Source organism: Zalophus californianus, chromosome 8, assembly GCF_009762305.2.
Source record: "Zalophus californianus isolate mZalCal1 chromosome 8, mZalCal1.pri.v2, whole genome shotgun sequence".
NCBI classification, from domain to species: Eukaryota; Metazoa; Chordata; class Mammalia; order Carnivora; family Otariidae; genus Zalophus; species Zalophus californianus.
Window position 1 is genome coordinate 38343480 of NC_045602.1, and position 17743 is coordinate 38361222.

At 55.5% G+C, this 17743-nt stretch overlaps 1 protein-coding gene across 12 annotated transcripts in view; it reads right to left on the bottom strand.

The window, feature by feature from the left end:
- Window positions 1-5928: 5928 nt before the first annotated feature.
- The window catches only part of PAX8 (paired box 8), a 61699-nt gene continuing 49884 nt past the window's right edge, over window positions 5929-17743 (bottom strand). For 8 of the 12 annotated variants that reach the window (XM_027622195.1, XM_027622190.1, XM_027622197.1 and 5 more), the window contains 2 exons: window positions 12878-12964; window positions 10151-11540 (listed from right to left, as the gene is read on the bottom strand). In XM_027622195.1, the coding sequence (XP_027477996.1) occupies window positions 12878-12964 (87 nt within the window). In that variant the 3' untranslated portion in view covers window positions 10151-11540. The other 4 variants (XM_027622193.1, XM_027622192.1, XM_027622191.1 and 1 more) reach the window with 2 other exon arrangements.

Below are 17743 nucleotides of genomic sequence, written 5' to 3' on the forward strand. Positions count from 1 at the left end.
GATACCCCAGATATAACCTCTTCCTGGTCTCCCGGCATCTCTGTTTTGTGTGGCTTTCTGCTGATAACATTCATTTGTTGGTTGTTTGCCAGGCACCAGAAAAGAGTAAAAGGCCGCTGAGGCCCAGGGCTTGGGTCCTTTCCTTTTGGGGTTCAGAGTCCGATGGCAACAACGGGTGGGCTATATTGGAAGGAGCTGGGCTGCAGGACTGGGGTGGGGGTGGGCAAGGGAAACGTGGCAGTAAGCGGGGGGGCAGGGCCTGGTCACACAGGACCTCTCCTGCCACCGAGTGAGCTGTACCAGCCGGAGAGGCACAGGCTCGTGGCTTGGGAGGCAGTCAGCCTGGGAGTCTTGCTTTAAGAAATGACTTGAGTCAATAAGGCCAATAGGTAGAGTCAGAATAAGGCCTGGAGACCCTCTATACAACCTGTGCAACTTTTCTGTAAGTCTCAAATAAAAAAAAATGAAAAGGGGGGGGGGAAGCCAATGGCCTGGAAACAGGAAAACCTGGCAATCCCCCTTCTGGCCCTTCTCCCTCCCTTACCGCCCCCCCCCCCCCCCCCCCCCCGACGCGCATGCCGGCACATATTCGCACAAACTTATGGCTTTCCTGAATGCCACACTCTCCACCAGGGCTCTTCCCCACCGCCCCTCTGCCAGCTTTCCTGGATGTCTCTGCCCCCTTGCGTCTAAACGTGGCTCACACCTTCACCTGTCCCTTCCTCCTCCCTTCGCTAGAAGAGGAGGTGCTCACTGCATTCCTGGGACTGACCTCCTCCCCGAGACCACACACCACCCCTGCTTCTCCTGCCTACCATGACCTCTCTCCCTCGGGGGTACCCTCTGGGTCTTTGGGCCTACTTTCTACCCCCTTCCTTATCCCTTGCAAACAACTTCCAGTATATCACCCTCGCGAGGAAAAAGGAACAGAAAAACCTGCATTTGACTCTTCGCTTCCTGTAGCTGAGACCCACAGATGTGTGGTCTTTGCCAGCTGTTTCTCTCCATTCACACCTGGCTCCCATTCACACCTTGCAAACTGGCTTCTGCTCTACCCTTCCCTGAAACGGGGACACACCAGAAGGGCCACTGGTGACCCTTAAGCCTCAAATCCAATGTCTTCTCAGCCTTCATGTCCCTCACCTCTCAGCGACCTTTGACCCAGAGACCTGTCTGGCCCTGCACAAGGCCCAGCGTGATCTGGTCTCAGCAGCCGGGACCGGGAGTCGGACTGCCTGGTATCAAGTCCCAGCGGTCCCTTTTCTAGCTGACTGCAGGCCAGTTACCTAGCCTCTTGTACTTCGGTTTGCTTCTTTATCAAATGGGGATAATAATGCTATTTACCTCACAGGGTCCTTGTGAAGAATAAGTAAAATTATGCACATAAACATCTCAGAACAATGCCTGGCACCGAAGGAAAGCCTAGCAAGTTAGCTATTAGTCCACGGCCTTGCTGGTCTTACCATATGCACCCTCCCCTCCTTGGGGCCTGGCTTAGGTTCTGCGAATGCAAGCAAGGCCTTTGCTTTCCTTCTTCCTGGAAGGTGCAAGTAACAAATCTGAACTCAAATGGGCTTTAGCAAAAAAAAAAAAAAAAAAGGGAGGGGGACATTTCATCGCTCCCATAATGGGACAGTCTATATCCAGGTCAGGTGAGGCTTCAACTAGGGCTCTGCACTGAGCCTTGCCCCCCTCTGTTCTTCTGGGCTCCATCTCCCAGGCTAGGAGGCAGGAGCAACCCTCATGGTCCCAAGATGGCCCCAGTAGCTACCAAATCGCCCTCTTCTTGGTGCCAGTCTAGCACATAGAGACCATCTGCTTCTTAGGAAGTTCAAACTCAAGTCCAGGAATAGAGTCTCTCTGAGCTGCCCACTTTGAGCCATGTGCCCCTCTCTGAGCCAATCACTAGGGTCAGGGGCTTAGGGTAGTCAGAGTCTACCTTCTGAGATGGGGGTGGTGGTGAGGCAGTATCACGCAACAGATGGGGACTGGGACCAGCTGCAGAGAAATCCTGAGTACTACTCGTACCAGGAAGGGGAGGACACCAACTGTATCTGGATGCCGTCTCCTCCAGGAAGCCTTCCTTGAGCCCTGCTGCCCCAGTTAAGTCTGTAACTTTCTACATCCCTCGCTTCCCCTGCTCGCCCCTCATTCCCTTCCCTCTTCTTTCTGTCTCTGCTCCCAGTAGAACATACGCTTCCCAAGGGTAGGAGCTGGGCAAGTTGGTTTCCACCGCTCAGGGCCCAACAACGGCAGTCTAAAAGTGTAGCTCACGATACTGTACCCCTGCGCCCCGGGCTTCTGGCCTCCGCGTTCTCCTGGTTCTTCCCCCTTCTTACACGTTCTTTTCTGTCTTTCCTCTGCTTGCTGCTCTCACCCCTGAACTCAGCCTTCCCCCCAGGTGCGGCTTTTGGAGGCCTTCGGGATAGCTTCTGGGAAAGCCTCCTGATGTAAATAAACCTTCAGCTCTGGTCTCGGTGCTGGATTTCGGTCCCGGAGTTCTAACTGGGCAGGACGTGGCCCTCAATAATCTTCCCGGAGGGGGTAAGTTTCTGTACAGATGTTACTTATTACACGTAAGACTGGATTTAGTGTTGTCCCCCTAAACCTGTCCTCTTCTGACTCCCCCGTTTCTATTAATGATTCTGTGATGGTTCTGTGACAGTGGATTTGAGAGGCAACACAACAGGATTATGAGAATATTTGAGCCAAATGGGCCTTTGCCTCACCTTTGGTGTCAGGCGGAAGCTTCTGGTTTTCTGACGTTTTTGTCTCCGTTGGTGTGACACGGACAGGGTCTGGAGGAGGTACATGGACAGAAAAGCGATGACTCTCAGTCAGGTAAGGGACTGTGAAACCCTTCCACCTGGCCACCACCATGAGGCTCAAGGCCGATCTACAGCTCAACGGTGGCTTCTCAGGACCACTCACTGTGTATTTTCTGTGATCCTCATGCTTCAGTTCTTATTTGTATTTTCCTAATTTATTGCATGCATTTCCTGTGAGCTGTCTCAAATCCTCTCTGGAACAAGGTGGGGAATACATTAATATTTAAAATAAAATAAACAAAATGTCAGTGTGTGTGTGTCTTAGGTTGGAAATTCCTTAAGGGCAGGGACCATGTCTGTTTATATAGCACCTGGCACAGTATCAAATTGAAGCTTAACAAATGAATTTTGATGAAGAGGGAGAAGGAAGCTGCCTGCAGGAAGATACAGAGATTTAGACTTCACCCTCCAGCTACCCCTCAGCCAAAGCCCCCTTTGGCAAGGGGCGCCCTCCCTCACTCCGTTCCTGACCTTCCAGGTCCCCTCCTGCCATCGCTGCCCTGTCCACACTCCTCATAACGAACCCTGTCCTCACACAGACCCTGCTGCCTTGCAGATGCTCCCCTTCCTCACACAAACGCAGCCCCAGACGCACCTCACTCAGGGCTTCACCCCGAAACACCCAGCGCCCCCCCCCTTCACCCTCTGCCCCAGCCCCACAGGCTCAGCCAAGGCCGGGCAGCCTCGTATGGTGCTAGGGACCGCCACCGGCTGAGCGGTTGGAGGTGCTGTCCCCACTCGTGCCTTGGCCCCGTGGGGGCCTCCAGCCAGGCGGGGACGTGGCAGAGGGAGGGAGAGGGTAAGCTGCTTCAAAACTCCAGATGCAGCAGTTAAAAAGAGGACAGAGGCAATGATCCTTCAAATTGCCACATCTGTATAATCTGCCTTTTATTTTCTGCTTCATGAAGTTTTATTTCCTATTATTTATTCACCTCCCCGCCCTCCCCTCCCCCGCCTCCGCTCCTCCTTAGCAGGCGACATGCTCAGATGGGCCCTGAGCCTTGGCCTGGGTCTCAGCCCACCCCCACCCAACCCCCACCCTGGGCCGGCTGCTGAGAGAAGGCACCTGCTCCCCCTTCTAGGACGCCCCCCCCACCATTGTGCTACAGCCCCTATGGGCCCCTCCCTCCACCCTCCAAGTGGGGCTTGGCTGCAATGTGCTTGGGGAGAAGGGGTCGGGGAGGTGAGGTCTGTCCCCCAAGACTGCTATCACTGTTACCACCACTTAGCAGGAGCTTATGGGAAAGAAGAACCCAAGGACCCAGAACTCACAGCCCGTTGGAGTCTCTGTCCCCATGTACCCTCTCCCTGCTCTCCTGTGTCCATTTCCCACCCTCCACACCTCTCCCTCCACCCTTCCCCTCTGCTCCTCCTGGGCCCCAGCCTTGCTGAGCTGGGGAGGGGCAGGTATTGAGATGGGACGAAGGGGGGACCAGCCAAGCCCACACAGGGAGGGGCACCTGCCCAGCTGGTTCAGGCCCTGAGCCCCCTCTTCCCCTTCCCTCCCTGGCCCCGTTGCAGGAACAGAGAAGCAGCTCCAAGAAAAACCCAGGGCTTCAGGTCCCAGGCTCCTGGCTAGTGGCAGGCGAGGCTGGAGTGGAGTGAGAGGGTGTTTGGGAAAGGTGGCTTATGTTTTGCCTGCCCCTCACCTAGCACCCTCCTTCTCCCTCCTGGGAACACACGCACAGGGGAACAGCCCTTTTCTGGGGATTGAGGTCTGGCTTTTAGGCCCCAGCGGGGTGTAGGGTTTGCGTTTGGTGTTCCTGGTAGCTGCTTGAAGACAGGGATGCCAGAAAAAGGCCTGGGAGGGACAGGAAGGATTTTGCAAATATTATCTGAAATCTGAAAGCGCTTTACATCTCCTCTCTCACGGCCTTCATCACTTTCCCACCTTGTATTGTAGGGACTTTCATCAAAGCCTCATTTCTAAGTTCGGAGGGATCTGGGGGTGGGGGTGGTGGATGGTGGTGTTCTCTGCTTAGTGCCTGTCACTGAGTCTGGCACGCGTAGTAGGTGGTTCGTGAGAGACCCCCGGATGAACGTGTCAGCGAGTGTGAGAGCTCAGGAGATTTTTCCCACCCCCGCCTCTATTAACTGTGGCACCTTAGCCTACCCTCTGGTTTCTGCCCCAGTCCTGGAACCCTTTGGAAGCCTGGCTTAGCTCCACCAGCAGAGGCAGGGCCCCAGCACCCTGTGTGAGTGGGGCACCAGAAGCCACTCCACCCCACCCCGACAGAGACCTGATTCCAAATATGGCAATATGGTGTTTCCTTTGGTGTTCAACGGAAAATTACCTGCGGAATTGGGGAGAAAGAGGCTTCATACCTGAACCAGTCAGATGAGGCTGGGAATGCCTTTCACTGACCCAGGCAACTATTGAACCACAGTGTTAGGGCTGGACATCATGGCCCATGCCATGCATTTTACAGCTGAGGAAACTGGAGTCCCCTGGGGTCTCCAGTGGGGAGGTGATGAGGCGGAGTCAGAGGCCCACACCCCAGCTCCGGGCTCCTTAGCTACATCACTGGCCCCTCTCTCTAGGGGAGGCGTGGGAGAAACAAAGGTGATGATCAGGGGCCTGGTTCTGCTGACAAGAACCAGCAGGTTCCGGTACTCCTCAAATTCAGTCCCCAGAACGGGGGGCAGAGCAGCCCCCTCTCTGCCACCAACATCTAGTTTCACCAGCCCCGTCCCCCTCCTTCTTTCTTAAGCTTTTCTTTCTCCTCCCTTCTTCCTTTGGTGGGGAAATGAGTTTCCACTTAGTGCATTCAGCCTAAGCGCACCCTTTTGTGGACGATTTGTGGATTTGTGTCCTGCTGCGGTGAAGTCCCCTGGGCGGCCGGTAGAGCGAGGGATCGGGCCCAAGGAACCTTCTGGCCATACTCCCTGGGCTGGGCCCCCCGGGGTGCTCTCATCTCCCCAGGGGGATATATGTGGGGGAGCCGATGTGGCCGGGAAGTCGGGGGGGGGGGGGGGGCTCCCGGGAGGCAGGGGCAGGCCTGGAAAGAAGGCGGGATGGTGGTGGGAAGATGAGAGGGCCTGAATGTGAGCTCCAGGGCCATGCTCCGGGCAAGGCTGCAGGGGCTGTATGCCTGGGGGCCGGGGAGTTAGGCTTGCTACCAGTACCCCCTCCCCAAAGCAAACAAACAAAAACCAGACAACCAGGATTTATTTGCGAAGGAACAGGGCTCCCGTTGGAGGCCCACTCCTGGAGTGGGTGGCAGGCTGAGTGTGCGGTTGTGTGTGCGGTGGGCGCAGCTCCCTGGCGTGGGGGAGGGGGCCTGGGCTGCGGAGGAGGAGGAGGTGGTGGTAGTAGGGGGTCTCGGAGGGGGTGGGGACCCGAGGCGCGGGGGGGGGGGGGGCGGTGGAGGGTGTTGGCTTCATGCTGGTACTGGTTTGATTTATCCCTAATGAGTTCTGAGCACATGGCTGCTCCCGGCTCACTCCAGGGGCCGGCGCGGCCTCCCGCGGGCCCCAGCCCGCCCCGACTCCAGAACAGCCGCCGCTCGCTCAGAAAAGAGCCAATTTCCACACTGCACAGTCCGCTTCACTCAAGGGGAAATCACATTTCCCTGGGAGAGCCGCAGGCTGCGCTCCGCTCCACGACCTGGCCAGCTGCCACGGGGCACGGGGCTGCGCCCGGCCTCCCTCCTCCCCTCAGCCAGAGCCCCGCTTCCCGCCGCCGCCCCGGAGTCCCCGGTCCGGCCCCCCGAATCCCCGGGCGGCCTCTGTGGCTTTGCAAGAGGAGGGAGACAGGGTGCCGTCGGGGGGGGGGGGGGGCGGCGGGGGGCAGGGATGCGGGCCAGCAGGGGGCCCGCCTTGCCCGTGGCCTCCCGCGTCTTCGAAGGCCGGCCAGCTGGTTCTGTCCCAGGGCCTGTGACGCTGCAGGTGGGGTTGAAGGTGGTGGGGTGCGACTGCCCGAGCGAGCGGACAGCAGCGGGCACGCGCACCTGCCCTCAGGAGCCGGGGCCTCTGTGCCTGTGTCCCCGAGTCCCCCGAAGAGCAAGAGGAACAGAGGAAGGTAATGAAGAGAACAAGGAGCCAAAACATTAGGAGATGGAGAGAGGAGAAAAGCGTCCTGGCATTTGTGGAGCAGGACGCAGGACCCCTGAGCCCTTCCGGAGAACTCACCTGCTCTCTCCCACTTCCACACCCCTGCAGAGGCCAACTGGGCGGGGGGTGGGCAAAGGAATAATTGAGTCAGATCCCGCAGAGGAGGGACTGGAATAGAAACTAAGAGAGTAAAGTGTCAGGACAAAGAGGTGAGAGAGGTTGAAGGTCGGGGTTTTCGCCACAAGAATCACGGTCATGGTCACTCAGCTGGCTCACTCCCTCTGGAGGGTGACCCATAAGCTGCGGCAGAGGAACAGTGAGATCCCCTACAGACAGAAATGCTGTGTGACCCTGAAGGTAGGAGAATGGCTGCCAAGGGATGGCCTGAGGAGCCACTCAGGGCCAGGGGCAGAGGGGAACCAGGATCACCCCCGCCCTGCACTCCTTCTCCACCTGTAGCCTGACATCTGGGCCTTCCATCCCGGACTGTTGGCCCTGTCATGGCAGTGCCCTAGGTGGTCACGGGCCTTCTGTTCTTCCCCACAAAGTCACAGCTGCTTGAGGTCTCTGCAGAGGCCTGGCCACGTCTGGGTATCCAGGCCTTGGATTAGGATGCAGAGTTGGCCTTAGATGAGGGGTTGGGCTGTGGTCCCTGCTCCTCTGAATGACCTTGAAAAAGTCAAGTAATCTTTTGCTCTCAGTTTCTCCAGTGCCAAATGGAGCCAACGTTCAGGAACAGAGACAAAGATTGATGCGGTGAGTTTTATAAACAGAAACTAAGCTTATGTGAAGGGTTAGTATATCTTCCGAGGATGAGGGAAGAGGAAGGGGGGCATTTAAGTAGGGAGCGAAGGGGGCTGGGCAAGGAGCCCCAATCCCCACCGGCTTCCCTCTGCCCCCGAAGCTCAGTCCCACTGATGAGGGGCACTGAGGTCTCTAGGCCCCTCCTCCTGCACCCACCCCGAAGGACAAGGACATCAAGAATCGCCTAATGAGGACCTAGGTGGGTACACACTGGAAAAGGTGTGTGCATTTGGGGAAGGAAGCAGGAGGATGGGGAGGGCAGGCAGGAGAGGGGCGATCCTAGCGAGTGCCTCAACTTCGCTGGTCCCCTGTTTCCCATCTGTAGACTGTGGCCGTGAAGTCCTCTTGCCTGAGCTTGTTGACAGGGTGGAGTGCATGCCCCCGTGGAAAATACACTCTCTTTAGTAACAACGTACGGCAAGAACATCGGAGAAGGGGTAGGGTGTGGAACCAGCCTGGGGCTGGCCTTGGAGGCAGGACTCGCAGCTGCCCCTGTCCCCACCACTGCGGGCTGTGCGGTAGGGGCCCAAGGGTCACACCAGCTCCAGCCCACCTTAGAAAGATGGGCTCTACTCCACCTGGTGGCCCAGCTCCACCTGGTGGCCCAGCTCCACCTGGTCTGAGCTGCTCTGTCTCCTAGCAGGAACCCCTTCGGCCGCCTGCAGGGGCTGCCTGGCCGGCTCAGACCTCTGCGAGCTCCTGGTACCCTGGGCTGGCCTGGCCGTGCTAGGAGGGGTGAGGGGCAGGTCACTGAAGCGGATGAGTGAAGATGAGGGAGCAGGAGCGGGGAGAGCTGCCCGGAAGGCTGAGGAGGCGTCCACACATGGGATCTGACCGGGATTGCTCCCGTTGCTAGGGTGAGGCTGGGCCCTCTGTGCCCTGGGAATGCTCAGGCCCAGGCTTCATCCTCAGTTCTCCCCACCCCCACACGTTCTACTCCCACAGGCTTTCACAGAAACCTTGCTACATGGTAAGCCAAACGCTATGTCCCCACCCCCCCTTCCTCCTCATACTCCTTTACCAAGCCCTGCCTGTGCTGCCCCAACATCTCTCAACAGCGTCTCCAATGCTGGGGCACCTCAAATCATTGCTTTCCCCCAATACATAGATGACTGCATTTTCCAAAGGGGGACCACGGTTTGACCATGGATTGAATGTCTGAATAGGTACCGGCCAGGACACACTGCCCTTGGCCCACACCACACACTCACCAGCACCTGCTTTAGGCAGAGTGCCCTGCACTGCTCAGCCCACCTCAGAGAAAGAAAAGGGAGTTCTGAACCAGGGTCACCGCCAGCAAAAGCACAGCCCAAGTCCCTTTGCCATTTGGGGTTTGGAGAAGGCCTGCCAGGGGCACCAAGTGTTCCAGAGAGGGCTTTGGCTGCAAACGCAAAATCGCTCTGCAGGCTCCTTGGGGCACCGTGCATCTCAAAAGTGATCTTGGATGAGGGGGTTCATTGTTCCTCAGAACCAGGTGGGAGGCTCTTTTAGGGCACTCAGGGACCCCGAGGCTGGAGATGATGAGGAGCCGCAGATATGAAGGGATTCAGTCCTGCTGCCATGCTTGTAGCCAGAGGGAAGTGCCGTTAGTGGACAACGAGCCTCGACTCGCGTCCCCTCAGAAGAGATGAGACTGATTTTCTCTGTGGGACGATCCCGTGGCTCTATTCTCACGCCATCCTTGGTGAGCATCCCTGGCCTCTCTTTAGGGAGGACCAGGGGGTAAGAGCCCGATGTCTCCTCCTCAGCCCTCCCAGTCTTGGAGTCCCTGGTGGGTGAGGAATTCTCTCTTCCTCTGACTCAAACTCAGTTGTCTGCCCTGCTGTCAGCATTCACCTGGGCACCTTGCCCCACCTTGTTTCAGCGGCACCCCCACATGGAGAGGGTGCCCACAGGCCAAGCACCCTGGTGGGGGCAGAGCCCTTGCGGCCACCATTGTGTGTTGACCCTTGTTCTCCAGCTCTTCTTAGACAGGGATTGTCTGCGGTCCCCGCAGGCTCCCTCCGCCCTTCCTGGCCCTGCACACCCAGGGCCTCCCCACTGCTCAGTCTTCCCAAGAGGGTTTGATTGAACCCACCACTTCCCACCTTGGGCAAGTTATTTCATTCTGTCCGAGCCTCAGTTTCCTCAAATTGTCCAATGGGGCTACTCCCAACTTATTTACGTGAGGCCCTTCGCACAGAGCCCGGCACACGGCACGGCCCGGAGAACATCTTCCCCCCCCCCACCTCCTCTCCTGCTACAGGGGGCGCGGGAGCCGTTATGCAGGCTCCAGTATATCGTGTTCCCGGAACCTTCACCAGTGCTCCCCGCCGACTCTCTGGCTTCCTGTGATTAACCAGAGCGACTACTTGAGAGTCTACGATTGGCCCGGCACCGTGTCATGTGCTCATTTTATCCTGTGTTCATTCACAGTGGAAATCAAAGTTGAGGATAAGTGGCCGCCCGGCGTGAAACATCTAGCAACAGAGGGAGAAGGAGAACGTGCAGTCAGGACTCCCGGGCATCAGACGGTCCTTCGGCTCCCCCCGCCCCGCCCCCAGAGTGAGCTCATGGTCCACGGGACTCTGAGGTTCTCTGAAGAAAGCCCAGACCCAGGCTGCTTCCTTCCCCAGCCAAGCCCAAAGCCTGAGACGAAGAGTAATGGTTTATTGAGTTATGTGGTAATGGTGGGTTGTCTTTAAAAAAAAAAAGAAAAGCATCAAGGAGAGAAGCCCAACATGGCAGGGAGACAATTCACTGAGAGGCCAAAGTCTAGGGGTGGAAAGAGGGAAGCTTGACCCAAAGAGAGCTCCATTTACAGTATTTACAGTCAGGCTTTGGGGGGCAAGGGCCGCGGGGGGCCAGAGAGGGCACCTCCATGCTGGCTTCGGGGGGTTGCCACGGGGCCTCTTGAGTTGCTGTGGGCTGGGGCTACAGGCGGCATACCTGGCGTGGCAGGGGCTGTCGGCGGGGGTGGGGGCGCGGAAGCGGGTCCCCAGCAATTCTGCCTTGCTCTGCCCCGGGCAGGGCTGCAGCTCACTACCCAGGAGCCGGGGGGTGGGTGGGTGGGGGCCCTTGGGAATGTCTGTCTCCAGCTGGAATGGGCTGGTCTGGCTATGAGGGAATGATCCACCGGAGGAGAACCTGGGGTGTGCTCACACATTCTCAGCAGCAGGCAACAGGAAGGCCCCGGGGACCATCAGGTGGAGCTTCGGGCTTCGACTCAACCCAGCCCTCAGCCCTGGCCAAGAGGGAGGTGCAGAAATGCCAAGCAAACTGAGTGGAGAAGGTGGACAGCCGGAGCCTCAGCTGTGGGGCAGGCGGGAGGTGACTCTCAGGGGGGCGGCGAGGGAGAGCCTGGGCGCCCAGCTGCGGTGTGGGGGCTGGACAGAAGTGCGCACAGCCCGTGCCTGCAAGAGCATGTCGATGGTGGAGCCACGGGGGCCTCGGTGTGGCCCTAAGCCCATCGTGGGCCCATGCGCCATCCCTCTCGAGCTCCTCGGCTGCTCCGCTCTTCTCTCCATATTTCTCCTCCAAGTGTGTCTCTTTTGGAACGGGACAGTTCTCCCTGGGACTTCTGCCACTCATTAAGGAGTCTTAGAGGACAGTTTGGCCTTCTCCAAAGTCATCCTGTCTTTCATGGTTCATTAAATCAACCACACAGGGAGTGCGCCGCAATGCTGGACTTGTGGTTATTTTTCATGTAATAAATAAAGATTCCTTTGTGTGACTCTCTGGGGCCTGTCCCAGGCCAAGTCCTCCTGGTGCTCAGTTGCTCCCACTGTCCCCATAGCAACTACAGATGGTCAAAGGCCGTGGCGGTGGTGGGTGGCGCACTTGGCCTTGATGTGGAACTGTAATAATATGGGGAACCTGGACATGTTAAAAAAAAAAATAAATAACAACAACACTGCTGGTCAAAAAGGGGAAATTGCACCATAGCCTCTCCTGCATCTGCTAACCTTGAAGACAACACAAGTTAATCATCTACCCCTCCGGCCTATCTGATCATCAAAGATTAACTCCTCTCTGGCCCTATTTCCTCCTTCTCTGGCCTCACCTTTGGGTTTCTGGCCAGAATGAGAACTATGGCTCCTTGCCTCTCCTCCCATGATTGCTTTGACCTTCAACACCCTCGTTTCAGGGAGAGGGCAATTGAAAGCAGTTACATCTGGAACCCTGAAGAACTAAGCACACTTGGGGATCCCTGGGGCCTTCCCCAACCTTACCTAAACAGCGCGAGGTCAGAGAATCTTCCTGTTAGGGCCCAGAAGGACTAGACTCCTGACTGGCCAAGGGGAATGCATTTGAGGGCCTCCATGGGGAGGCTCTGTCCACCTGAAGGATGGCCAGCCCAGGCGAGCTTGCATGGAGGTGCCCTGCCCCCTGTCCCAGCTCAGTACCCTCATCCTTTCTGGTGAAATTGAACAGAAAGGTGGCTTGGAGTTGAACCCATCTGGCAAACAGAGCCCAGGGGAGCCACCCTCCGGGTCATTGCTGGAAGCAGGAGGTAATGGCGGGGGTGGGGGGGGTGTTAGGAAATGGATGGTCCTGCCAGGCCTGTGATGGTGCCCACGGAGTGGGCCGTACTTGCTTCACTGCTTCTCTTGGGCTCAGGTTTGCTCTGAGGCCCTCAAGGTCATCGCTCAGGGAGACTCTCGTGGAATTCCTCAAGTTCCCCATTTGTGGGACTTGGTTTCCTAAAAAGCTTCTCTACCCAGCCCATGGCGCCGGGGCAGGGGAGGGGTGAAGAGTAGCCTGTAGCTCACTCTCTGGACCGCCCCCCCGAAAGGTGTCCACATCTCAAGCCAAATACCGGGAACGTGAGCAAAGGATCCCCATGTAAGGGTGCTGGTGCCGAGTAATGAGACCCGGTGCGCCGCTGAGATGGTTAATGTGCACGACAGGATGGCCTCGTTTGCCCAAGGCCTGAGCCCCATATCTTACACAAAACAGAGTTCAGACACATGGCCTCAGGCAGTAGGAGGGAGAATGACACGGAGAAGTCTCCGGCCTGTGTGCTCTCCCTGCAAACAACCAGGGGCTCTGCCTTCCCACCACGTGCTTGGCCTGCCAAGAACACCTGTCTCCCCAGGCCCTCCATCTAACCTGGGCCTCCCGGCTGCCTTTCAGGCAGACTTTTGGCCCAGCCTTGTACCCCAACCCTGCCCCACGCAGCAGAGGGCCTGGGTGGCCCCGAGGGGACTTACTCAGCAAGCTGGAGTTGGGGAAGCGCCAGGCCTCGCTGTAGGAGGAGTAGGGGGTGTGGCCGTAGGCATTGCCCGAGTATTCACTTCCTGTTGGAGGCACACAGGTGAGAGGCCTGTGAGGTGGACACACCCGTGTAGGCTTGGGGGTGGGGGAGAAGGGTCTGCAGTGCTGGCATTGGGTGACCTCTTGGGGACAGGGGGAGACAGGGAGAGCCGGGGCAGGGCCAAGGTGAGCTCAGAGGCCCCTCAACCCACCCTTTGGGGGCCCCTCAGTCTGCATCATTTTGGACAGGGCCCTTTATCGCCAGGTGCCTGAGGCACTGCCCTGACAAGCTCAGTCCTCCCAGCTACCCCAGCAGGGAGATGGTATTATAAGGCCCATTTTCCAGGTAAGGAAGCAAAGGCTTGGAGACCTGCAGAAGCTCATGTGGCCAAAGGGTTGGGTGGTGTTGGGAAGGTACGCTGTGATTCCAGCGCCCAGGTTCTAGCCACTTTTCCTGCGGCCCGGACCTTCCACAGAAGGCCGTTCCAGGAGGGCCCGAAGGGAGTGAGAGGGGTCAGAAACAGCCATAGAAAGAATCCCTAGGTCTGAGTTTGTTAGGGACGGGGTGGGGGAGGAGGTGGCGGGGAGGGGCGGGGGTGCTGAGTGAGGATTAGGGGAAGGAGCAGAGGGAGGAGCCCTGCAGGGCACCAACCTCTTTGGGGAATCTGTCCTGGGACTTGCTCTGAGGATGTCTGCGTCCCATATTCCAAGTCTGCCACTTGAAGCAAACTCAGTGCATGAATCGAAACAAAGTAAATCAGATCACCTCCTTCAGTGAGGGGATTCTTAGCTTTACCAAAGGAATGATTTACCAAAGAAATCACATAAGGATTCCCTTAAACAAGAGCAACAAACCCAAGCAGCCCATTCCGTTACCTTCGGTACTCGGTACTTGATAGGGAGCTTAAAGTCTGCAAAACACTTTTCCACACCCTCGGCCCTTTTATCCTCACGAGCATCCTATGAAGTACCCATTAATACCACCAACTTATAGGAGAGGAAGTTGGAGTGCAGCAGGATTAAGCAGTTTGCCTCAAAGCACAGCATTGGTAAATGGCAGAGCAGAACTTGACTTTAGGGCTCTTAACTCTGGATTCCAGATAATCCCTTTATGTGCTTCCGAGCTGATTCCCTCTACAAAGCCAGGTCCCTGCCAACCCGGCCATCTCCCCTATGTCCGCGCTGCCTTTCAAAACCTCATCTGCTGTTGGGAGCTAAGTGCCTTCTGTGGCTCCCTGTCTCTTTGACAGACTCTGGACGGGAAGCTTGAAACTGCCTGGCTCTTGAGCTGGCCTGCCTGGAGTCAAATCTGTGCTCCCCACTTCCCAGGTGTGTACCCTTGGACCAGTCACTTCACCTCTTGGAGCCTTGATTTCCTCATCTGTAAAATGGGGTGAATTATTGTCCCTATCTCATGGGGTTTAGGGAGGATTAAATTTGATAACATCCATTGAATGGTGAGTCCCACACTTGGTATATAAAAAGCACTCAGGAAATGCTAGCTTTTATTATTTTCCCATTAAGCAGGTGCTAGAATAAAGTTCAACAGAGGATCACAAATGAAGAAACTGCTCCCCAGCGAGGGAAAGACATTTACCCCAGGTCCCGTGTTCAGTTAGAGCCTGCGCTAGAACCGTGGCCCCTTCGCTCCTATTCCAGGGCTCTTCCTTGTATCCCACAATGCTAAATGTTCCCCACTTACTGCTGGTGTACCCCAGAACTGCCTGGTTTCAGAGCACCCTAGGGGGGAGCCAGGGCCCCCGTGCCTTTCCTTCCACCCGGCGCCAAACACCGCTGGCTCTGAAGCATAAGGAAGAGAGGCGGAAAACACACAACGCTTCCTCTCTCATTTTGTCACTTACTCATGCATTTCACCTGCTCACACACTTACTCACTTACTGAACACACATTCACCAAGTACCTACGTGCTTCAGTCACACACAAGTTGGCGTAGGGCTTGGGGCTCAGGAGGTGGCACACACCTGGCTGGGCGCAGCATCTCCCCACCACCAGATCTGTCCAGCTGCCCGCAGCTGCGCGGATGAAACACCCCTGCACCCACAAAAGGCTAACCCGTCCTCTTTGCATCCCCCCCCCCACTCACCTGTCCAAGGTCTTGGCCCCTACAATCCATCCCTTCTTTTTCTGCTTCATCGATCTCTCCCTTCCTAATTTACCACTCCCTCCAGCCAGCGAACGTGGTCTGCCATCTTCTCTTTTCCAAATCGTTTTCTGCCCCACCTCCGGCTACCAGCCCCCTTCTGTGCTTCCTGGCCTCTGCCCTCACCTCCTCATTCCCGTCCAGTCGGGCCAGAGCAGATCCCCTGAAATCACACAACTTCCACCCTGATCACTCCCATGGTCACTTCTATGCCCACTCCCACCCCTCCCCCAACCGATTCAGGTCATGGCTCCTTCCAATGTCTTTGGGTTTTGTGATGCCTTTGCTGCCAGATCCACTGTCCTCTCCCGCTCACTCTCTTTGCTGGTTTCTTCTCTGCTCAAGCTCTAAATGCCCAAGGCTCGGTTTGTGAGCCTTCTGTGATTTTCCATCCACATTCTCTTTCTAGTGATCTTTTCTAATCCCTTGGCATTAAATAACAGCTCAGTACAATGGCTGACATTTACGCCCTAGCCAGAATTCTTTCCTGACTTCAGACATATATCAGGTGCCTACTGACTTATTAAACTGGGTATTTGGAGGTGTCTCAATCCTCTTATGGCCAATAGAACTCTTGATTTCCACCCGCCACAGGCTTTACCTCTCCCTCTCCTGGTCTCCCCCATTTTTACTTGCGACCACCACGTCATGCATTTTCCCAAGCCCCAAGCCTAGGAGTCATCCTTGGAGCCTCTGGTTTGGAACCCCCACAGACAAATCACCAGTAAGTATTGTTGGCTGTACCACTAACATATCCTCAGTGTCTCTTTCCTCCTCCCTCACTGCTACCTCCCCAGCCCAAGCCACCGTCATGCCTTTTGTTTTTTAAGATTTTATTTAATTATTTGAGAGAGAGTGAGCGAGAGAGAGACAGCACAAGCCCGGGCAGAGGGAGAGGGAGAAGCAGGTTCCCCGCTGAGCAGGGAGCCCGATGTGGGGCTCGATCCCAGGACCCCGGGATCATGACCTGAGCTGAAGGCAGACGCTTAACTGACTGAGCCACCCAGGCGCCCCCACTGTCATGTCTTGAATGAATGATTGCAATTGTCCCTCCCCTAATTGGTCTTTGTGTTTCCCGCTTTTGACTATCTACTATCTGTTTTCCCAGCAGCCTGAGTAGTCTTAAAATTTGACCCAGCCACTCCCCAAATCCCCTCATTTTGTAGTGCTTTCTCCATTCACTTGTTCTTAGATATACTCACCCCCTTTTTATCTGTGATCATGCTAAACTAGTTCCTGCCTTGGGGCCTTTGCACTTGCTGTTCTTTTGGGCTGGGGATGGTCTGCTCCAGTTTATCACTTGGCTGACCACTTTGAACACCTTCTCAGAGAGGTCTCCCCTGTTCACCAATCTAAGGTAGTTATCTCCTCTCCCTGTGGCTCTTAAGGACATCATTCTACTTTATTAGATTCATGGCACTTACCACTATCTGAAATTATCTTGTTTTGTTCATTCATTGACCTGTTTACTGTACTTTCTTCTCCACTATTAGGTTGTAATCTCCATGAATAGAGGGACCTGCCTTGTTTACTGCTATATCCCCCAGCATCCTATACCATAGATATTCAACCAGTATTTGTTAAGTGAAAAAGTGGTGAATGGATGGAAGGATACAAGAATGGTTGAAAGGCTGGAAATGGAGGATGGAGGATGGGAAGATGGATAGATGAAGGGATGGCTGTATGGAAGGATATATGGATGGATGGATGGATGGATGGATGGATGGATGGGTGGATGGATGGGTGGGTGGGTGGATGGGTGGATAGAAGGATGGATGGATCAATGAAAAGATGGATGTAAGAAAGGATGGATAGATGAATGGACAGAAGGAACGACGGATGGAAGGAAAGAAGAATGGAAGGATGGATGAATGGGTAAGAGGGTGCATGGATGAATGGATAATGTGCGTAAAGATACATGGGTGGAAAGCTCAGTAGATGGATGGATGGATCCATCTATCTGGAGTTGCCAGTTCTGCTCTAGAACTGGTGTGAGGGTCATCAACTCTGTTAATGAGGCAGGAACAACAATAACAACAACCACAAGAAGGCAAAACAGGAGATGAGTGGATAAGAGAAGTCTGTCCTGGTCCTGTTCTTGTGTCGCTTTCTTATAGTTTGCGTCATTACTTCTGGTATTGTGGGAGGCAGTGTGGTATAGTAAAAAGAGCCCTAGATTTGAAATCAGAAGACCTGTGTTTGAACAACTCAGCCACGTAGTATGGTTCATTAAGACCCTGAGCACACTAAGCTTGTTCCTTATCTGTATTAAACTAGAATAATACCAGCCTTCTAGTCCTATGGTAAGGATTAAACAAGAAAGTTCTATCTATGAATGACCAGGCACACACAAGTGCACAATAAGTGATCTTTGCCTTCCTTCCACAAATGATTGAAGAATGTCATTGGCATGCCTTGCATTAAGCAAGTGTTCTGCACCTACCACACAGTAGGTGCTCAGCGAAGGTTTATTAATTTAATTTTATTTTTTTTAAAGATTTTATTTATCTGTCAGAGAGAGAGCACGCGTGGAAGGCAGAGGGAGAAGCAGACTCCCCACTGAGCAAGGAGCCCGACGTGGGACTCGATCCCAGGACCCAGAGATCATGACCTGAGTCGAAGGCAGACACTTAACTGACTGAGCCACCCAGGTGTCCCGAAG